The following is a 24,426-nucleotide window of genomic DNA, read 5'->3' as shown; positions in this document are numbered from 1 at the left end:
TAATATTAACTAAATAATTACTGCACTGAATATAAGAAGGTCTCAGTTTATATTTCAAACGTTAATTCAATAACTTTATCGTTTAGAACTATCAAAAATTATTTCGATTTACAACAAAATATTACAATACGAAAATTGATTTTTGAAAATTACTTGTATTATCTTTTTAACCGACTTCAAAAAATGAGGTTATGATTTCGTCTTGCGTCTTTTTATGTATGTTTTCGGATTGCTTCCAAACTCCTGGATTGATTTGAGAAATTCTTTTTTTGTTTGAAAGGGTATACTTTCCAGATGGTCCCATGGTGATTTTGTCTTGATCTGATGAGGGGTCCCCGGAGAAATCTCAGAAACATTAAATTTCACACGTTGTGGCTACGTAGACGAGCTTGCGTTTGCTGAGCGCACGTCATAGGTCACATGGTTTTGCCGTGAGCGATGTATTTTCAAGGCAAAGGTTTCGTCTTGAACTATATTTGCTACGAAAAGAGTTGGATTTATTAATTTAATGTATATGTTTTTTTTTTTTTTTTTGCTAATAAAAAGGTTAATTAGTTTGTCCAAGACGATTAAATTTATATTCCTAAATATATATATATATATATATATATCGTAACTGGTGGCCGATTTTTGAAGTTTGACTAGTATTCTAAATTTTATATTTCATGACGCCGTTAGTTTAATTTACAGTTATCGCCATACTAATTAACAGACTTCGTCGGAATTTTTTATGTACCTTGCTTCCTGATTACTTGTTTGTAAATTCATAGCGTCTCACTTAGTGAAACGATTTTTATGGTTTTTTTTGTTTAATGGATAGGGGTGATCTACCTTAGGTCCCAAATCTTTGCTTGACCATTTTTGTTCTTTAGAAGAAAGTTATGTGCAAAACACAATAACTTCATTTAATTTTCCCATTGAATAATTAAATATGATACCCGTTGTTAAAGAAAGCGCCATAAAACAAAGGTAATTTCTTCACTCCATGTTAAAGAAAGTACCATAAAACTTAATATTAATCAGGGGTGCCCACCTAGGGATAAGGGGGAGGGTTGAAGGGTATTTTCCCTTTTTATGGGCTCTTACTTTGGGGTGTTCTTCGCAATATTTAGGCGGGGTGTGCAGCCCTCTAAATATCGACCATGTATTAATGATTAGTAATCATATCGGAAATTTGAATGAAAGGCTCATCTGAAGCAAACAGGAAATTAATTTAGTGTCATTGCACCTGTAGTATTTTGATCTTTATATATACAACATCACAGTAGATACTCTGTTTCTAGTGTGGTACTGATCTATAACGGGGCCAAGTAAAGAGAAAGGTGACTTTTATCACGAGTAACGTGACACGCATTATGGTGAAATGTAAATTAGTTTGAGAAACCGTTAACTTTAAATGGCTCTAATTAAATTAGCACACAAATGAATCTTTGAAAGGAGCAAGGATAAGTTTTTAGTGCCAATCGTAAATTTTATGCACACAGTTTCTCATTTTTTAAAATCGACTTTAAAAGAGACGTTCTCAATTCGTCGGAATCTTTTTATGTACGTCCCCCGATAAATCGAACACGCAGAGACGAATTTGAAAAAAAAAAAAAAAAAATTTGTTTTGTTTGTTTGTTTGTTTGAAAAGGAAAACTTTCCAAATGATCCCATGGTCATCCCCAGGTCAGTATTTGAAGATGAGATCCTTGAAAAATAGAGGAAACTCTTCAAATTTTAATGGCCAATAAAAAAAAAAGCGATTTCTGTTGTTTTTTAGTGACTCGTGCAATTGCTTTCGGAAACATACTTTGATAAAGTATAACTGATGATAAAGAATTTTCTTTGCGCATTCGAAAAAGCCTTTCTTCAGTTTTCGGAAGCCTCCGAGAAACTTTGCTCTATTTCTTTCTCTATTGTGCTCATCTTAGCTGTTTTCATACTCCTGTGTTCGACGCTTTCTCACTCGTGATGTACGTAAGGAATGCCTCTCCGTCATGTACCACATACTCTACCCTACGTACTGTTTTTATGTTTACACCACTAAAAAGCAAAAAATAAATTATTTTTGAATAAAAAAAGAACCGACTTCAAAAAACTAAAACGAACTAAAAAGTGAAAAATTATTGGTCACTTACATACGATTTCCTACCCAAGCCTATAAATCAAATTTATTTTACAATTCCAGTACAGAAATCAACTCAACTAAACACCCAATTATAAAATAAGCATTGATTATAATTACTATAGGATGAATTATTTTAATACCTAACTAATTATATACGATCTCTTAGTTTTTAATAACCTTTTGAAGTCGGGGCCTCCTATAAACTACTACTTGATATAACTGACAACCCACCGAATCCTGATCTAAGCACTAATTTAACTAAACGCGAAATTAGTCTTAAAAACTTAACCTACTCAGTTCGACTTACGTAAATTCAAATTACGCTCCCAACTATACTGTAACTTGGAGGCATTACTATGTTTTATACATCTAAGAATAAAGTTCCAACCCAATGGTTGCCCGCAAACCATCCTACGGAGTTTTGGTGCAAAAAATTTCTGAAATAAAATGATGTCAATAAAAAGCATTAAATCGGCCAGAAATAAGTTAGTTGATGGAGAAAAAACGAAAATAATTAATTTTATCAACAATGAAGAAAAGTAGCATTTTAAATATTCACTAAAATTGATTACTGAAGTCGTTTTTATTTTATTCATTAGGTGTTCGAACAAAATGTGGACGGATGATATTTTCAACGGTTTAGGGGGAGGGGGGGTCATGTCCCCATGACCCTTCCCTTGTATCCGATCCTGAGAGGGGTTGTGACTCACAGGTTGGGGAACACCGATGATTTGAAGCAACATTTTTAGCAATTAAATAAGCCGAATGTCGTGTTTCAAAGAACAGAAAAATGTAAACCTCAAAAAAGAATTCTCCAATCCAGAAAAAATTTCCTCTTAGTTTTCAGTTTTTCAAACATTTTGTAAGCTTTTTTTTCCCTCAATGTTGATGTTTCCCTCAACTAAATGTCCTCAAATGTATCATTTTTTTTTTTTTTACATTTAAAAATAAAAACTTCCTAATGCACGATTGCGATCTTATAGTTTTCTGGCAAAAGAAAATAAAGGTAATTCTTGGATTTATATCAACACAAGTAAATAATATTCAATGTGGGGCACATTACCCTGTCGACTCATCTGTGGGGAAAATAATCTGTAATTAGGTGGGGCATATTACCTTTTTGTCAAGGTCACACCACCTCTTGTTCAAACATCAATCCAATTTTGCTGCAATCAACGGTAAGAGTCTTCTTTCTGATGTTCTCTTACTGTATACACAAATAATTTAACAGAATATTGGAACGGTAGTTATTAACAAAAGTTCTTAAAAGTACTAACTTAGATCAAGCATTAAAAAGTGCCACTCTTATCTTTCACTTTGCTATAACGCTGCAATTACCCCTACAAATCCACTAAAAATGGCTCTACACTGTTAAAACTACAGGTTGCGTTTGGCAACTTTCAAGGGTGAAACGCTTGTTCACCAGCGGCACCCGAAAGAGAGCCGAAATTGCACCTTTAGCAAGGGTGAAAAACTGGCTCCCTTCACCTAACGTGCACCGTAGGTGAAAGATGGTGCCCTAGCTGAGAAAAATGGCACCTTTATTGCTTCCTATAGAGATCCCCCCCCCCCCGAGTTGTGTGAGTTTTTGAATACAATTGTATTTTATTTATTTTGATTTATATATAAGAAGGCATTTGATCACATTTCAACTTTCGAACATAGTTTAGAAGTGTTCATGACTTTAATTTGTTTGTTCGTGCACTAACTTTCTTGCATTCACACTTGGACTGCTCAGTAATTAATATGCTGTTGACAACTTTTACTGCATGATCCGTACTGAAAATGAACAGGGAAGGTATTTATCAATCATTTGCCGGAACAACCAGAAATATTAGGGAACATTAGATTAGAATCATGGGAAAAATAAAAGCGTTTCATTAACGCTTAAAATTTTAATCGAGCGTAACATATCAATACTTATTATAAGATTCAATATTTGAGTATCCTTATGCGTACAAGATAAATACTAATTTAAAAGCCCTTCTTTCCAATGTCAAGTTTTCCGTCAGATTAAAAATAAAAACGAGTAGATAACTACATTCGCTTCATGCAATAATGCCTAAGAAAGATACGTTAACCAAAACACGATGTGAAACTCATGAGTCACACTGAGTGAGGGAGATTTCTTTTTACGCGTTTTTTTTTCCCCCTCCGCCTTTGCTGCTCTGTTCGTTTTTACTACGTAGTTATTTTATTGAGAAGAAATATACATTGGTATATAGGCTGCTCACGTCGCGTCGATGCATTTTTTTTTCCGGAATTAGCTATTCAATTATCAGCTGATTTAAAGTTTTTATTTTTAATGTTGTTGTTGTTCAAGATAGTACTGATAGATAGTTTTAGGTAACAGTTTTGCAGGATATAAATAGCAAGATATTAAATATTTAATAAGGTAAACGGAACAATAAGCAGTTGTCAACATACTTTAAACACTTTAAATATGTTCGAAAGCTCTAAGAGCTACAATATGATCAAATGTCTTTACTTACGCGAGGTTTTAAAGATTAATCCACGAAATTTTCAGTTTTGTACTTCATTCAATGTGAAAGTAAATTTCGTTGCAACTTCCTTCGTTCGCCATTCAAACTGAAGTTGTCGTTGGAGTTGTTGTCAGGGCGCATGCGCAACGAGTCACTCTCCTATTGAATGGTCTTTTAGACTTGAGTTAACGTTGTTCACCCACAGAGGAACCAAAAGCACCTTAACGACACGTCCTAGCCTCTGTTGCACCCTGAGTCACCGTTTTTTCACCCTAGGGTGAAATTCTTTACCCCTGTGGCACTTCTGGTTTTAACAGTGTAGTGTATGCATAAAGCTTCTTCACGCACAAATACTGTTAAAAATTTCGACACGAGCGCATCCTATTTCTGAAATCATGAAATACAGTTACTGGGGCAACTTATCTGACGTTGCATGATACCCCGACTTACTCTACTCAAGAATTGACGAATTCCCTTAAAAGACACAGAATTCCATTAGAAGATTGCAGAGAACAAGTGTTTGATAATGAGTCGAACATAAAGGGTGTTGTGAAAAGAGCCAAAAGCCAAATAAACGAAAACCCACTTGATCTGATTTCACCTTATGGGGCCCATTCACAGGGCCGCCGAGAGGGAGGCAACAGGAGCAAAATCCCCGAGGCCCGGCCCGAGAATTGGCCCGGGAGCCTCCTCGAAAAGAGAAAAAAAAATTTTCAGAGTATATGCTGTTAACTGAACTTCTGTTTAGTGTTGGAAAAGCAAAAACATCTTTCTTTCAACTTTTTTGCACATTATTCAACATCTACATGTTCACAGCATCAAGTGCTTGTAGACCAGTTCCTTAGGGGGCTGCGCTTTCCTCCTTTTACCCCAGCCCGGAACACAGTTGGGTGACATCAAGGAAGGAGTTCCCAAACTTTGGGTCGCGACCCTCAAGCATTTCTTACGGCTTACTTATACGGTTTTATTTTCTTATCTCCACATTAAAAAATATATCACTGCATAGTTTAAAAATGAAAATACATAAGGGAAAATAACATTTTAGAATAGTATCAATACTTGAGCGTAGTGGCAAATCCATGAGAAAAACTATAGGATTGCAGCACCCCGCCTCCCACCCTATACCAGCGTACCTGATCCCACAACATCCTCTAAGAAAATCTTTCATTTTGGTTTAAAAACTTCCATCCCTACAAATTTCCACGAAAGAGTACCGAATTCAACTCCCTTTAACATCATCTAAAATTCCATTTTTGGAACACCAATTTCGAATACTTTCTGTGAGAGATTCTCTAAACCCCAGCCCTTATCCTGAAAAATGTCTTGTAACTGCATTTTTAGGACTTAATTCTGGGACTACTCCGGAACGAGTCCCGAACCCCATCTCATCGCCTAACTTCATCAAAAATAGCCAAAAAATGGGTTTTTAGGATTTTAATAAAAAACCAATTTAAGAGGAGTGCCTACTGTCCTATTCACATAATTAAAGATCATATAAAACTTGTTTTTTAGGACATAAATTTCAAAAAAAATTCCGAGTGAAGGTTCTCCAACATTGTCCTTTGTCCTCCAACATTGATCTTTGTCCCCCTTGTCATCAAAGTTAGTTTACTATTTTGTTTTTGGGACTTAAATTTCCAAAAAATTCTTTAGAATAGCCCCAATCCTCTCTCCCTCCACATCATAAAAACTCATCTAAGATTTCGGTTTTGGATTTTTTATTCCAAAAAACTTCCGGCGGAGAAGCTTCGAATCCAAACCTTTTCCTAATACTTACAAAGAGGGCTTACAATTGCGTTTTTAGAGCCTATAATTCAAAACGTTTCCTGGGAAAGATTTGCTCGAACCTCTTCTGTTTCTAAAACTTTACCAAAGATAGTTTGCAACTTTTTTCATTTTTCATTTCTACTTTTGAAAAATTAGAGAGCATCCTTGATCCTCCTCTCCCTTCTTCCCCCTTCCCTTTCGTTAAAACTCGTCAAAAACATCATTTTTAGGAATTCAATTTCGAGAAATTTCAAACGCCTACGAGCTTTAACCCTTCATAGAAGTCCCTGAACTTCTCCTCCTAACATTACCAGTGTTCGGGTAAACTGCAATTTTAGAACTATAGTTTCGAACATTTTCCGGGGCAGGAGGACCTTCACGAATGTTACACTTATGACTAGGTTCATATGGTTATTTCTCTTTTCCCCGCTCAACGCAATTCTCTAAATTTGATTAGACAATACTAGTAATGACAGCCCCCCCCCCTCCAAACAACTATGTAGACTATCTCTCTCTCTCTCTTGTTATATATACGTTTGAAACAAAATGAATGACTTCAAGAATTTTGAAAGTGTCGAGGTCGAGATGTTTGTTTGACATTAGAGTGGATAGCTTTTTTTTTTAATTTAAAAAGCTTTTTTTACATTTTTTACGAAGAAAAAATACAAATTACTATTCCGTTTCTCCACTGCACACTGATTCATGGTATGACGCCTAAGATTACTATGAAGCAGATGTCGCGGTATACACCCTTGAGCAAATTAATTAAAACAAACTCGAAAAAATGAGAAAACAAAGAAGAATTGGTATTTTATTTTAAATATATAATCAGAAGTTTTTAGAGCATAATTTGGCTTTTTACTAACATTTGGACACCATTTGGCATGAAATCCACCATTTTTTTTTTTTTTTACAATCATTTATAAAATTTTGTCCTTGTCCGAAATATGAATAGGAGCAGTTAATGGTTTCCAAGTCCGTATGCAATAAACGATTCTTGCTTATATCCGAAAGATTTTCGAATGGCTTGATATCAGGGGGATCCCATGCTATTCCAGTGTCTCAATTTGGTTCTTACACATGAATTTCTTGATCATTTCGGAAGAATGGAAACGGTCTAAATCATGCTGGAAAATTCCCGTTCCATCTGGGTATCGTTGTTTCAACTCTGGTAAAACCTTTTTTTCCAGAATGGTAATATATTGATCATAATGCACCATACCCTAAACAGGCTGCAAAAAACCAACCCCATCGTAACCAAAACAACCCCAAAACATTCTTTTGAGGGTGTTTTACAAATTTGGTTCATGTTCTTTCGCCTGCACGTGTTGAGTTCATTGACCAAGGACAGTGAAATTGCTTCTTTCGTCGCTAAACAGTAACTTCTTCCGATATTCAGCAGTCCAATTCTTACATTTTAACTCTCACAAGTAGCGCTTTTTCTTCATTCGTTGGGTCAGAAGCTGTTTCTTCATCGGCCGATAGGCTGCAAAAAGGCGTCTACGAACAGTAAATGAGCTAATATTCATTCTATTATCTTTTGAATCCTTATTAAATGCTGAGCTAGTCTTTCGAGGGTCTTTTTTGCTTTGCATAAGTAGAAAAGAGTCATCTCTTGGTGATAATTTCGATTTTCGGTCACATTTCCCTCTCCGCTTTTTAAATATATATCCTGTTTCTCTATTTTATTGAATAAAATGGCTCCCAGTTGCAATACTAACGCCAACTACCTTTGAAATCTCTCTATAGGCGTCGGAAATAGTAACAATCTTTGTACCCCATCGCGGTGTCACATCCATCGCTGACGCCAGTGAAATCGCAACTGACGTGATCATAGCTGCAACTTTCATCTTCGGAAATTCCTACACATGCTCTCACAGAACCCCTCCGATTGGTGTAAATAGACAACAGATATATGATTCATTCATCCCATAAACAATTTTACAAACTTCTGTTTGATTGGTAAAGAATACTTGGAATGTTTTAAAATTAATGAAAAAAAAGTTTTGTTTCAATTAATTTGCACAAGGGCGCAACTTAAGATTACTGAAATGTAAATAAGAGGTAAGAGCAATCAACAGGATTTTTTTTTTTTTTTTTTTTGGTTGGAGGCTGCCCGCAAGTCACTATTTTGCCCCCGGGCCCGGGTTGAGCTCTTGGCGGCCCTGCCCATTCATTAAATTTAATTGGACAAAATGCTGCAAATCATTTTCTCTGACGGCATCACCAGAAACGCGCTGTATAGTTTATACATCTCACTTATCTCAAACATGACAACTTATACAATTTTTGCTGCATAAAGATACTGTATTTGAAAACATATTTCTGTGCAAACTTCAAATTACAGTTTTTTAATTTACCATTAAAATTTTAAAATTCAGTTATAAGCAACGAAACAATGCATCATCATATATGAATACAATTTTAAACAATTCATTTTGAAGTTTGTAAGTGCAAGAGTGAGAGGAAATGAAGTGACGGTATCGGTGTGATATGCAATAGTGGGGGGGTGGGGGTCATGGGGAAGGGCTCAGAATTAAAATTGGTACCGGGCCCCATTGATCGTAGAGGCGGCCCTGCCTACTAGGAACAAGAGCTCGGGAACCAATCTTGAAATGTGTGCGGTAGGCTACGCAAACGCACGTTCTTCATTTGTCCAAAGCATTCTCGATAATAAACGGAGATGGGAATTAAAACTTCCCAAAACACCCGTTCGGCATGAGATCCATCGCGCTCTTTTACCGCCATTTCTCGTTTCGCTGGAGCGACTGCAAATACAATAAACTCCCAATTATCCGCGGAATTGGGTGGCACAAGTGCCGCGGATAATAAAAATCGCGGATAAACCGCACAAAGGGCCGTGGTGACCTGATCGGTGAGGTATTGGACTTGGGGCCGGAGGGTCTCGGTTCGATCCTTGCTGGTCGAAAATCCACCTTCGTCATTAATGGTGACTGGGCGACGTTAAATAGGCTCTTGGTCACAATGTCCTCCAAGTGAAATGATACCTCTGGGGGTGCCAGACCAGAAAGTTATTCGGCTCCTGGCCTGGTTCTAAATTCTCGAACTGTCCATAGATGGCACCACCATCTATTGTGTTGTCTTCTGAAGGCAAGGCGCCTGGCACGCAGTCGCTCATAGTTTGAGGACCAGAGGTCCCTTTGATAGTTGAAAAAGCACAAAAATTAAATAGGTAAACAAAACAAAAACAACTGAGTTTAAACTTACAAATTTTCGACAAAATAACAGCTATTGGTATTTGCTTTTTACTGCGAAAACACATATTCCTGATTGTTGACTGACTCGCGGATAATCAGGAGTTAACTGTACACAACTTATGCTGTCACGGGGCCGGATCCTGGGGTAGGCGATCTGTGCCAGCGCCCAAGGCGGCAGGTTTTAGGGGCGGCAAATTTCCTGCTGGCAAAATGATAAAAGATATCTGTAAAGTATCTGAAGTGGTTTGACGCTGGGCTCTTACGCCTAAAGGAGCAAGTGTGAACCCGACTCCAGTCGGTGGATTTTCAAGATGAAGAAAATTAACAGCGGCCCGCATCGTATGATTATGTGGCATGTAAAAGATCCTTCGAATACTCGTTTGGCTTGGAGTGTTCTTGGCAAAATTAAATTCCTAGCGCAGTTTTGCATCGAAGAGAGCCCTGCTGCTTCCATCTGGTGGGGAAACTGAGCGTGAAAATTCTCGTGGTAATAGCATCTGAAGGAGGCAAAGGAAAAAAAAGTGAAAAACGCAAATTTGTACCTTAGATTTCTTTTTCTTTGCAGATCAAATTACAGCAATACACGAGAGTATGCTCGATGATTTAAAATATAATATTAAGGCAAGGGGAAACGACACTTGTCAAAATCACCTGGGGCGGTAAAACTACTAGAACCGGCCTTTCCCTGTATAATGTTGCCGAATGCATTACCGAAAACGTCTTTTCCTTCCCAAAACAGTCTGTAATTGCTTGCAAAAAAGAGAATAAGTGCTTTTTAAGATCGTACCATGTACTTTCTCAAAAATATGGTTCTCATGTTGAATCAAGATTTTCGGACGACTTGACCAAACTGCGTATATCCCGTGAACCGCATCTTGAGCGGAACTAACTGGAGTAGAAATATTTCGAAAAATTTTAAATACTGAAGTGCTAATTAATTGAAAACATATTTAAAAAGGGAAGAAAATATTTGGTCCAGAATTTTTGTGCTGCCAGATTTTGTCGAACCATGATGTCCTCTAAGCCCGGCTTCATTAGCCTATAAGTAAATCAGGCCCTGACAATAATAAAAGAAGTTAGGATTCGAAATGAAATCATATTAATAACGTCCAACTATTAAATTGAAAAAGGCTATAATAGTGTCCCATTCCCAACTGCTACGGAATCTCTGCAGTTGTTTGGCAAATTACTCAAATTTAAATTCAAAATAAATAAATGTTTAAAATAATATGGAAATATCGACACTAAAATTATTTGAAATTTTATGACATCCATATTTGAAAAGTTTTTTTTATTTTAAAGATTTCAGTAATGTTTATGTTATGCTATGAATGACTGTGTAGCCAATGTTGGAGTAGGGTATAGCCAAATTATAAGCCTAGAAATTGGGTAATGGAATTGCAAATGGATATCCGGTACCTTCTCAGAAAGTAATGCTTTCCAAGCAGAAAACCATTTTGGGTTAGAATTATGACGAAAAAATAGTCCCTTTTTTTTTCAGTTTCCTTATTCAGAGTTGTTTCGGTTCGTAGAAATTAGAACATTCAGTTTGCAACGATTACTTGCGTGACTTATTAAAAAAAATTGCTTTGAATGTAAGGTAAAGCACCAGTAGAGAGAGAGAGAGAGTGGTCAGTGCTTCAGAAATGACCACTTCAAGGTTTAAAACACACCAATAGTAGCCACAGTAAGGTATATTTTTAAACTGTTGGTTTACAATATTAATTACTTCTCTTGAAACTCAGTGAGCGTGAGCCCCAACTCTTCCTTATTCGTCTTATTTTCTAAAAATGCCAGAATTTCAATTTGTTCAATTTTTAATCAATTTTTTCCCAAACCAAAAAATTGATCCAGTAGTGGCCAATTCAAAATCTGAAAATTTCGGTAGTGGCCATCTGGCATTCTCCCATCCAAAGAATTTACATTGCTTACTATAAATTCAAATGACTGATAAATAAAATTTATTCAATATGATAGTTACATTAAGTACCAATAAAAAAAATCACATTATTATTGATCATTTGTTTCTTCAAAGTATATAAGTAAACTTGAAATGGTCACTACTGAAGCACTGGCCACTACTGATGTTTTACCTTATACACTCCTGTTTGTGAAAATTGCAACACTATGAAGGAAGCATCATAGTTGAATGAAATTTAATACACAGTTGAGTGGTAATGGTACAAATAAATGATTACATTTTCAAACCAACCAAACAATAAAAAGAGATAGAAATTAGTATTTTGTGTGGCCACCACGCGCCGCAGTAAGAGCTGCTACACGACTTGGCATGGAGTGAAACAAAGTTTGAATATCTGCCTGCGGAAGAGTATTCCATATTGTTTGTATGCGCAACCAAAGTTCGTTTGTCGAAGCAACAGGACGAAAATCACGAGCGAGACTCCGCCCAACGAAATCCCTCACATGTTCAATTGGTGACATATCCGGGGAATATGCAGGCCAAGGAAGAAGCTGTACCTGTTGCGAATCAAGCTAGGATTTGACAGTACTGGCAACATGTGGACGGACATTATCCTGCTGGAATACAGCCCCTGGCAATCCTTGCAGGAAAGGGATAGCTTGGGGCTGTAAAACTTCGTTTATGTATCGGGTACTGTTCAATTTGCTCACAATTCGTAGCAATTTTGATCGTCCATGATATGCTATGGCACCCCAGACCATAACTCATGGTATTCGTCCACTTGGCGTTCGATAATGCACTCCGGAATGTGCCGTTCACCGGCATAGCGCCAGACACGAATTCGGCCATCATGGTGCCACAAATTGAAGCGGGATTCGTCAGAAAAGATGACCTGCTGCCAATTAGCACACCAGCTCCTATGCACATTGGCCCATTGTAGCCGCAGGTGGCGATGGTTTTGCGGGAGAGGAATCCTGTATAAAGGAATCCTTGCGCGCAGCTCCCGCTGCAGCAGACGTCTCCGAATTGATGAAGCACACAATGAAACACCTGTAGCTGTTGACCATTGTGCTGCCAATTGTCTAGAAGAAGTTGTGCGGTCCGTCAGCGCCATACGCACCAGGTGTCTGTCATCGCGAGCTGGCGTCACATTTCGGGGTCCACTTCCGGATTTCCGAGCTGTCCGACCCTCGTCCGTCCACTGCTTCCAAACGCGCATGATTGTGCTGCTGTTATGTTGCACACGAGCGGCTACTGCACGATAAGACAATACAGCTTCAAGAAGGCCGATGATTCTGCCCCGTTCAAACTCCGATATTTGCTCAAATTTCGCTTTCTTTCGTCGAAGAGGCATAGTACAGATTCCGTTAACGTTTACTCTAGCATATAACCACCGATAATCATACACGCCTCGCTACAGCCGTCTATTTATGTTCGGTTCGATCCGTCGTTCAGAGGGTGCTGCTCAGCATACGCATGCGCTACCGGTCTGCAATTCTAATCATTTGCATATCATGCCCTACTTTACATTTCCTGCAATTTTCAGCTCACTCGCGTAAGTCCTTTGTGGTGTTGCAATTTTCACAAACAGGAGTGTAGTAACAATGTTACCGAAAAACCTTATTAGATGGTTATCTTCAAATAGCGACTTCTGAAAAAAGAAGAATATCATTGCCGGCATCACACTTTTTCATACAAATTTTACGTTTGTTCATCTTAGCATACCTGATTTGGCTTTTCCGCTGAGAACAATGGTCGATATCATGAGACAGAAAGAGAGTAGGAAAAGGACGCTGCACAAGACGATTAGTTTTTGTTCTAGTCCCGACTTCGAACCCCACCAACTCCTAAAAATGAAAATGATAATTATAAAATCAGTTTTGTGGTTTAAATGAAGGTATGCTTCAAAGTATTACCATTTTTTTAAAACCAATTTAGATTTTAAGACTTAGTATTTTTTGTGTGTTTAAATATCTCCTCCGAACGCAGTATAAATGAGTTCAATACATACGACCAAATCCGGGAGAAAGCCCTGAAATCTTTACTAATAATAAAGCTGAAAGTCTGTCAGGATCTCTGTGACGCGCATAGCGCCTAGACCGTTCGGCCGATTTTCATGAAATTTGGCACGAAGTTAGTTTGTAGCATGGGGGTGTGCACCTCGAAGCGATTTTTCGAAAATTCGATTTTGTTCTTTTTCTATTCCAATTTTAAGAACAAAATTCTCATAAGATGGACGAGAAAAAAACGAAATTATCATTACGTGAAACCGTAACCAAGCCAATTGGCGAGACAATTCACCATACATTATATGTAAATATACAGGCGAACCAAAAGAACTTTTAATTTTCTATTACGGGCAAAGCCGTGCGGGTACCACTAGTATCTACATATCTGCTCAATATCTGCAGAGGATTCCAAGGGTAGCTACTACTGTTTTACCGAGAGAAATCACGGTATCAATGTGTCAGGGCTGTCCAACTGCAAAGAACCACGGGTCAGAATTCCGGTCACAGATCACCTAGCAGGCCACAGTTTGAAAAAGTTGAACAATAACCTCTTTCCTCCTATACAATAACAATTAATAGTTGAATTATTCATTATAAAACAATGAAACAGAAGAATTTTTAAAAAAAATAGCTTAAATTTTAATGGGAAAACTGACGCCAATCCGTCTTCTTTACAAAGGCAGGAATGTCAACATCGATGCTGGTCGTTTCCAGTCGAAGAATGTCTAACAATGAACTATAGGAGTACTGAGAGCTCCTGTGACAATTCATTCTTGATAAAGTTCATCAAAAAGCACTTTCGCATAAATATGTGCTCCCAAATTTGGAATTTATTTTCAAACCGTAGAATCTGTGAGGGGGGTCTTTAGTTTTAACCAATTGCAGGCAGGTTTTGCTTATCTGAAATGTTTCTTCCTCCCTCCGTCAACGCGAGGCAATAATATTTCTAGGAATTCGTTTGACCACGAGCATGCAGGGTAGACCTGCTTGACCATGAGCAGTAGATGTCCTGTATCTTTTTCTCCCAATAAATGAAAGGAGTAAAAGAGCGATCAAGAAGAAATTTCGGGGACCCCGGCTTGACCAAGAATGGTAGTCTCGGATGCTTCTTGATACCATAAAATGCCGAAAAAAGAAATATGCTGAATAAGTTGGCGGGCCGCACAATATGTGTTGGCGGGCAGCACAATATATGTTGGCGCGCCGCCAGTTCGACAGTTCTGAGATATATCATACATATCAGGGATGTGATAAGGTTATCCAACAGATATCCACCTCGAATTTCTCATGGATAAAGGGATATAGCTTAAAGGTTAAATATGTACCAATTAGATGTCTCAGAAGAAAACAATATTTTTATTTCTTAAAAACCACCTAAATATTTTGCCTTTTTTTCTAGTAAATATTATATAACACTAAATTTTTGACAAAAAGAAAAGAATTTAAAAAATTAAATATATTAAAATTAATCAACAATTAATTAATTAATAATAATTAACAATAAATTTACAAGCTGACTGTACAAAATTAATAATTATAAATTTTTACAACTTTTTTTAACACTTATAATCACCTTGCACTAATATTGCGTGCGGAGAAGAAATCGTAGCTGTTCATATGTGCCCTTATATGTTGTGTTCAGAAGTGCCCCATCATCTACTTTAGAACGAATTTTTAAACATAAAAAAATCTTATCATTCAATTAAAAAAATTTAAACAGTCACAAATTTACTTGAACGTTCATATAATGGTTTGCCATAATTAGTTTTAGCTTATTAATTAGCTTAAAATATGGTTTTACGTGAAGAAGAAAGTGATAGAAATATATCAGTATCTGCTAAATAAAAGAAGCTATCACCACAGGAATATAAACTGGCTCCTTGCTCTAAAATTTTGGCCAAGAAGTAGGATTGGTACCGCCATTTCTTGAGAATTTTTCAAGATTTTTTTGCTTCATGTTATCTCAGTAAAACATACCTTGTCCCCATACCCACATGTGTCTCCCCCCCCCCCTTCTCTCCCCGTTTTTGCTACGCATAAAAATTTTCACTGAAAGTTCCTGGTTTAGGCCAGAATCATGACTGGCTTTGATTGGAAAAGTTTCTGAAATTTTCAGAAAGATTCCAGGTGAAGATTAGCAGGAAACAGTCCTGGTTTTTGCCTGACATGTCATTGGCAGAAACTAGGCACATTAGCTGCCTTTCATTTTCCAGGAACGTTTCGAATTCTTTTTACTGTGGAAATGTACACTAAACGTACACGGAGACAAATTAAGGTTCTCTAAAGTGAGGGTTAAATTTTGTTTTAGCTTTGTTTTAGCTTTAATAATAAAATTAAGGTTTAAAAATTCAACTTCAATAACAAATAAACACATAAAAAAGCAGAGAAAAAATTGTGTGTCATAAAGAAAACTTTTATCTTTTTTGTCTACATTCTGAACTGTCACTACACCCACACATTTATTTCGCGCCACGCTCTTGTTCTTTCTGCGCCTGACTTAGGCATAATCACAATAAAGTTGTATAATTTAATGAATACGACAACTAATATTAGGAATAACAGAAAGATATCCTACCGTTACTTTGAAGCGACGATATAAACAACGAAAAAACTAAGCAATTATCGAAATCCGCTTTTTAACTACCAAAAACAGAGGAAAATAACAGCAATTATAAAGCTAATTTTAAAAATAAAAGTTTACAAACTAATTTCAAGTCTGAATTTAAGCAATACAAAAACACTTTTCTAATTTCAGTTTCCTGAAAAAAAAGGGTACACTGAAGGTATCTGTAATTATCTGTAATTAATGAAACTTAAAAGGTTGCCAAGACTTTACATTCCAGAGTATAATCAATATATTTAAATGCTATATTAATGTATTTAATCAATTATTTAATAATTACCCTTTTCCATAATCCACAGAACTGGCTTGGCTTCCGTTTTCAGTATCAGAGATATGGCGCAACTTTCCAAATGAATGCACTGAACTAAATAAAGTCTCCACTTAGTTTGGGACTCACCCAAACAAAAAACGCGTCATACAGTTTCCATGACGAAATTTTCACATAGGATCATATGCAAATTACGTCATTTCATAAATACACCAAAACATATCATAACACTGAACTATTACTGAAAAGTTAGACGATACAATTTTTCATTTTTTCAACCTTTCTGTTTTGGATGCGGTGCATCCTCATATATATATATATATAATGATATATAGCGAATGATCGAGTAACACTCCCGATGTCATGAATAATGAAACTCACTCCACGGCACGATAATTTAATATTATTTTTTGGTAATGTTTTTGATCCCGTGAAATGCATCCAGTTCGTGATCGATCCCGTTGAAATGCTAGTAAAAATTAACGCGAATATCGTAATGGAGTATTATTAAATATCACTTTAAAAAATAATAATAAAATAAATAATGTTGGCCAACGCAGAATGAGGAGAAATATATGTGGAAGATAAGGGAAATCATTTGCTAATTGGTTGCTTGCAAATAAGCAATAATATGAACTAATACTAAGTCCTCATACAAATAATAGCCGATGACCGAGTAACGTGCTTCAACAAGGAAACTCGCGCCACGGCACGATAATTTGATATTATTTTTTGGTAATGTTTGTCGTGCAGGGAAATGCTTTATTTTTGGGAAGGCTGAACTGGATCTGGTAAATTAACTGTTTTACTGGGAAGACTGTCATTTTAGGAGAACGAAGAAATGAAAAAGTGGTCAACAATGAACGCGATCTACTGGAGTGTAGGGTTAATCCACTGGAGTAAGGCTTAAATTTCAACTCCTTAAGATTTAAATTTCAACAACCAAATTATCATCGAACAAGCAATTGCTTCGTTCAAATGTAGAAACAGTGTTCACCCGTCATACCTTGACGGGCGATAGTCTATAAGAGAAAGTCCGGAAGTGTCCGGAAACATGTATGGCAGATACTGAAGGGTAAGAGAAAAGCTACGGGGACTTACAGACAGATTGACCTCATTAACTTCTTACTTGTTTTTACATTTTATCCTTTTGCATTTTATATTTTTAGTTTTTCAATTTTACATCTTATATTTGTACATATTACGGTTTCATTTTTTCCATGTTACATTTTACCTTTTCATTTTTTAATCCCCGACACACAAAGGAAGGGGGATATAAATTTGACGTGTCTGTGTATCTGTCTGTGGCACTCTAGCACCTAAACGGATGGACCGATTTTGGAAAAAAAAATTATTTTTTTGTTCGAAAGGAGAGTTGACCGAGAGTGTTCTTAGCTACTAGGTTGCGTCTTCGCATGACATTAATAAACGAAGATATTAAATTAAAAAAACCTCTAAAAGGCTTTTGCGATTTTTGCAGTGAAAACATATTTGAAAAAATTAAAATTTAGTACAAAATAAAGAGTATTTTTTTCTGCGTTTGATAGAATGTGTTTGGGACTTTCATGTTATATAGAATTCGAATTGAACGTTTTTTTAAAGCAGATTTTGAATACGGCTAAGCCTTTATTCACGCGATTGGTAACCGAATTCATTGTTGGCCGACAAGGAAATTAAAAATTTAAAATTAAATTAAATTTGAAATTTTTATCTGTTGCCACAGTCTATCTGTTAACAAATAAAATACTTGTAATTAATTCTTAATAGTACAAGACTTTTAAAAGGATTTTCAATTTTCCCTCTTGATTCTATATATGCAACTCAGTAGGGGGAGGTCAAAATTTTTAATTTTAGTTACTTGTTAATTGTTACATTCCCTTTCTGCAGATAACTTAATCGCTTAAATTTTATGACCGCTACTGATGGCCTTGAAAATTTGTCAACGGTTTCTGACAATAACGCAGCCAGAATTCACCTCCGGGGAGTGGGAGTCATATTCGTCCTTACATAAAGTACAGTAATAGGATTGGCATTATGCGCTAGAACCAAGACCTCTGGGGGATTGATCCCCATCCCTCGCTGCACCACTGGTTTCTGTTATTCTTGATATAACAAAAATGGGGAAACAGGAGTGCCCCGATGGGAAGTCGCAAGGATCACCCAAAGATTTTTGTTTTTCTACAAGTTTTGCTGATGATTCGGCAAATTTGGAGTTTCAAGACGATGTATTGCAACAGAGAGATTTTTTTTTCTTTTTTAAAATTTCTCATGTCATCGTGCATCATTAAAATTATGTTTTAATGATACATGATGTTCCTTCTCATCAGATGATGTGTATGCATGATCTATGCGCATGCATACATTCCATCATTCTGCATTTTATTCGGAAATTTTCAAATTGCCCCTGACGAAAGTTTTTAGTTCGGAGCTCCCCTGCGGGAAATTCCCCTGCGGAAGGCTGAATTCGATCCTTCAACTTAACTGTTTCACTGGTAAGACTTATTTCAGGGAATGAAGAAACGAAAAAATAGTCAACACAATGAACGCTACCTACTGGAGTTTAGGTTAATTTACTGGAGTTAGGGTTACAATTTCGACTATCAAAATATCACCAAACAGGCAATGGCTTCGTTCAAATGTAGAAGCAATTTTCACCCGTCATACCTTGACGGGTAAATTTCTAGTAAATAAATAACTTTAAAAAACAAAAAGCAATTGTAAACTTTCTTAGTTTTCCAAATTGAAAAATAAATATTCTGAAATAATTATAAAGGACAGAAATGAACCTTGTTGCTTCTTTTATTAAGCAAACGAATACGAGGATCATAAAATGCTACTTTTGCTTTTAATCTAACTTTTATTTTAATGAATAATAGTGTTATTATTTATACTAAACATAGCTATTATTTATTTCTTTAATATTTAAACCATACATTTTATCTCCCAGATAATAGATAAAATTGAAAAGAGTAATTCCACAAATCTATGCAAGCGAATCATGTTCAAGAATTTTAAAGTTCTTGAGCAAAAAAAAGAAAGATTTGAACAGAAAACGAGCTTATGTGTGCATCACATGATTTCCTTTTACTCCGTGTCATTTCCCCCATTATTAACAATTTTAATGTGATTCATTAGTTTGCTCTCTAAATATCACCAACAGTGGCCAATTCGAAACCAAATTTTAAAAAACAAATCTCTAAATTTGTCGTCAAGTTGGCGACAAAACTTAGCGACCAAAAGACCGGCGATATATCGCCAAGTGCCCGACAAATTATCACACCACTTGAGTTTACATCGAAATTAACAATGATTTTCCCCAAAAAAGAGGCAAAAGACCCCTTTAGAACCACCCGAATGCAACCAAAAGGGGAGGTGCACAAGTAGACCCCACTAGGAGTCTACGTACCAAATTTCAACTTTCTAGGACATACCGTTCTTGAGTTATGCGACGTACATACGCACATACGCATATACATACGCACATACAGACATCACGAGAAAACTCGTTGTAATTAACTCGGGAATCGTCAAAATGGATAGTTCGCGTGTCTATACGTTCTTAGACACTTATCCACGTGTGGTCGAGTCGAAAAAAAACATTCAACATTCATTCGGGGGTGAGCAAAATGGAAATTAAGGTCGATTTTTGAGTGAAATTTTTTTTTCGTGAATGCAATACTTCCTTTTTTTGTAAAATTAAGTAAAAAGAGGGGGAGGGTCGTGTTTATTTAAGGTAACCTGTTTAGCACCCTATTGAACAAACAATAAAGCATCGATATAAAATGAATAAATACCTTTGTGGAACAAATTAACAGTAGGAAACACAACGTTAAAAATTTGTTTGAGATTTGATTCGTTATCAGAAACAAATATTTAACATAATAGAGTCAAATCTGTCTCTAGCCTAAATGAACCCCACCAAACTCTAACCCAAGAGTTTTTAATAAGAGTACATGTGTACCTAATTTTTCGCAATTTAATAAAAGATGCCCCAAGAAAAAATAAGGATTTAAATATGTTAAATGTTTAAGAAAGCTTCAGTAAAAACCATATTTGTTTCCTTTTGAAACTTTTCACGGCTATTTTAATTCGTTCTATGATAATTAAGTATTTTATTAGAGTATTTTATTTAAATGCTTAAGCATTTAAAGTAAATATTTTTAAGAATTTTAGTCAAATGAAACACTTATAAATAAAAGTATTAATTACAGTTCAAAGGAATTTAAAAATTAAATACTTATAAATACTTTTGAATAAAATACTTATTTTTAAATAATTTATTTAAACTTACTTGTTTTATTCTTAAAAATGCTGTCTATGGCTTTTATCTAAGAGATAAAAAGTATGGTTTTAATTATTTAAGGGGACACAGTACCTTTCAAACATTTTTTTTTTTAATTTAAGTAAGTTTTATATTTCTTTGACACCATTATATGCATACTTATTTCGTAATTAATAATTTATTTTCAAAATGTTTTAAAATCTTTAAGGCTTTTTTATTTTTGCACTAATTTAAAAAAAATTTTTTTGCTAAACGATCACTATAATCATCTCTAAAAATCTGTGCATTCATTTCCTTATGAGCTTATTAGAAAATTTTCTGTGATTAATTATGTAAAAAAATCAAAGTTTTTTTATAACAAATTTGGTTTTTACAGGTTTAACATGCTCTAAACATTTGAGTAATTTATAAAATCCTTATCCAATGCACAGTTTTGTTAAATATGCTATCCCAATTGCAAAAAGTATTACTTTAAAGCTGTATCTTTAATAGAAAAAAATCCTTAGGGAATCTAATGACATGAAAACACAAAAAAAACATCATCGAGAAAAACAATTTAAAGTTTTTCTTTTGCATAAGAACACATAGCGAGCATGAGACCTAAAACCACTCATAACTTTTTAAATATTTGAACTAAAGCAATGAAACTTTTCCCCTGTATTTAGAATAGTTTTTAGTTTTGAAATAAGCAATAAAAAATTTTTTTTTGACCATTTCGTCATTTTTGGGGTACTGTAACCACTTAAGAAATAAAAAAAAAAGCTACATTTGATATACTACTAAAGGAAGGATATTTTATTGCTTTATAACTCTCTTTTATCGTCATCGTAGTCTTTCTCTCTCTTGGTATTAAAATAAAAGTTAATACTGTGTATGTACATTCATTTCTATGCATTCATTTAGCTCTGACATTTCAATCCTCTTTTCACATTGTTCTGATCTCGACATTGTCTTACTTCCAATCAGTCTAATCCTAATCCCAAATTAATAATGGAAGTTTAAAACAACTAGATTGCAGCTAGAAAAAGCTTAAGAAAAACTAAACTTTCATTGTGCAGTAAAGCATCGCAAATAATGATCATCAAGCTTCATAATTTTATTTGATTTAATTTTAATAATGTTCATTTTATTTCTCAGCAACATAATAGAGTCAGGAGAGGTTACTTTTTGTAATTCTTTGAATTTTCAATATAATTTTAGCATATTTTATAGCAAGTTACTAAAATGATTTCTTTTATGAGTTTCGATTTTGGATTCTGTGTGTAGCAATTTTAATTAAGTTCGTATCTTAATTTGTATGGGAGCTCACGGGAGCGCAGCTTCTGAGCTTCTTTCCAATTTTTCTTGAATTTAAACTTAATCGACGGATTTCGAATTTTTTTTCGTCAGTGAAGTAGTTTCAAACACTGCAGGCTTCGCTTTTTTTTTTTTTAATAAATTAAGCCTAAGTTAGGAATATTTATTTTCTGTTCACAGTGTCTGGGAAAAAATTTAATCAATTCTAATATGGACAACATGGGAGAAGATTTTTCAAAAAATAATACAAGGTCAGGCTATTAATTTCCAGGACTGACGTAACTGTAGGAGAACGAAAAGTCGGAAGATGGCGCTAATGATTGCATATTGAAGAGCGTTTTCTTGAGCATGTGCAATTGCAATGCAATCGGCGTCATTCAAGTGGTTCTCGTGGAAAGGGTGCATTAAAACGTAGTTCTCGAATTCCTGAAGTCGAAGTGAAAATGGAGCAAAGAATCAACATTAAATTTTGCTTCAAATTAGGCAAGACAGCTGCAGAATCATACAAAACGTTGAAACAAGTTCACTTGAAATTTGAATGGTTTGAACCAGCGGTAGGCAACCCGTCGATCGCGATCGACCGGTCGATCTCGAGCCCATTATGAGTCGATCGCGACAATATTTCGAGTCCAACTTTTTCTCTGACTATAATTATTAAACAATTATTTCTGGAAAAAAATTCGATTTAACGTCTAAATCAAAAATTATTTGAAAATTTTCCAAACTTTTTATAGTCATTGGAACTTTTTTTAGTCACGATTTTATCGATTTTAAAGCAAATATTGTACTTGTTGCTGAAAATAGTCTAATAATGGTTAACAAAACATCATTTTTGCAATTTAAAGCAACTACTTAATTAGTATCAAAGTATTTTTTGTAAGAGTTGACCTATAATTTGGAGTCAGCATAGTCTCAACTTAACCCTGTATGCAAAACATGTTTTAGTTTCAAGTGTATCTCATCATGCTCCCCTCACACAAGTCGATCATGCGCTCACATTAAACTTGGAAAGTAGATCTTCAGTCAATTTAGGTTGCCGGCCGCTGGTTTAAACACTTTCGGGACGAGCCCTGGTTTATAAGTTTGAGGCTCGTCGTTTTTTTTTTTTTTTTTAAATAAAATGATAGTTTAAAAAACTAAAAAAACACGCTTTAGTAGCAAAATGAACTAAAAAGTTTAAAATAATCTTTGGATGACAAGTATATAAAGTAATTGACCAAACACTTAATTTTACTGTAATAGAAAAAAAAGCGTGGGGGGGGCTGCCTATTTACATTTTTGCATGGATAACAAGTGAAAGAAATTTAAGACAACTGATAAGAAGCCCCCACGCTCTTTTTCTATTACTCTCTTATTAGTAAAATTAAGTGTTTGGTCAGTTACTTTATATACTTGTCATCCAAAGATTATTTTTAACTTTTTAGTTCATTTTGCTACTAAAGCGTGTTTTTTTAGTTTTTTTTTTAATATTAAATCAAAAAAAGAAGAAATAAATATTTTAAATAAAAAAATTGCTCTGCATTTAAAACATAAAAAGGTAACTTTTCACCAAGTTTCGTGATTTTTTTTTTTTTTTTTTTTTTTTTTTTTGTGGGAGATAAAAATAAAAAACCAAAAAGTCGGTTTCTTGAATTATTCGCATAAATTTTGAGGTTATGTAAAAAAAAGTGCAAGGACAAAAGTTGTAGATCTTTTTATTACCAACAACTTTGTTCTTTACTCTTTTTCGATAGGACTCGTAGTTTTGCCGGAAATCGTGATAAACCATTTTCAACCCTTAACCCCCCCCCCCCCCCACTCCCCCTTCCCGAACTCAGATAGCCCGTAAGTTATTGTTCCTATTAATTTTATTATATTTTCTTACTTTTCCAATGTGTTTCATCCTGTTCTAAATTTTTTTTGGTCTCAAACATTATTGGCCCTGGCCTATAATGGGAGAATGAATAAAATTCTCCCTTAAGGAAGTTTTTTTTTTCCTATTTACATTTTATTACTTTTTTATTGATATTTTAAAAATATGTTCGTATAGTTGTAATGCAGTGCATATTTCCGTAATTTAGGGCCCCTTAGGAGGACGGGGCTCCAGCCCCAGGTCTTGTTGGTCTGTGCGGTAATCAGGCCCTGATAAATTGGAAGAGAGATAGAATAATCATTTTGAACAATTGAAATTTCAAATTACGAGTACTTTCATTAGTACCCTTACACCGTATATAAGACAGTAATCTCAATATTTAGCATTAAATTGCTGTGCTACTATTTGGATTCGAAAGGATTTTTTAACATGCTGACATGATCAATATATAACTACTACAAACTTGTTCCTATTAACTCAGATATGTACCAAAACCTCCAAATCTCGATGGAAAAATTCAGACATGGGAGCAATGCTCCCGATTATGCCACGCCTTTAATTTGGGTTTTTGGTCTGGTGTTTTTCAATAATGTTTGT

At 35.2% G+C, this 24,426-nt stretch overlaps 1 protein-coding gene across 8 annotated transcripts in view; it reads right to left on the bottom strand.

Annotated features, from left to right (window-relative positions):
• The window catches only part of LOC129225945 (platelet glycoprotein Ib alpha chain-like), a 78,303-nt gene that overhangs the window by 3,675 nt on the left and 50,202 nt on the right, over positions 1 to 24,426 (bottom strand). For 4 of the 8 annotated variants that reach the window (XM_054860493.1, XM_054860494.1, XM_054860492.1 and 1 more), the window contains 2 exons: positions 16,412 to 16,495; positions 13,225 to 13,346 (listed from right to left, as the gene is read on the bottom strand). In XM_054860493.1, coding sequence (XP_054716468.1) covers positions 13,225 to 13,346; positions 16,412 to 16,495 — 206 coding nt within the window. The remainder of the gene's footprint in view (positions 1 to 13,224; positions 13,347 to 16,411; positions 16,496 to 24,426) is intronic. The other 4 variants (XM_054860497.1, XM_054860498.1, XM_054860496.1 and 1 more) reach the window with 1 other exon arrangement.

Source organism: Uloborus diversus, chromosome 7 (assembly GCF_026930045.1).
Source record: "Uloborus diversus isolate 005 chromosome 7, Udiv.v.3.1, whole genome shotgun sequence".
Classification (NCBI taxonomy): Eukaryota; Metazoa; Arthropoda; class Arachnida; order Araneae; family Uloboridae; genus Uloborus; species Uloborus diversus.
Note: the sequence above shows the minus strand (reverse complement) of the source record. Positions and strands in the feature narration are given on the sequence as shown.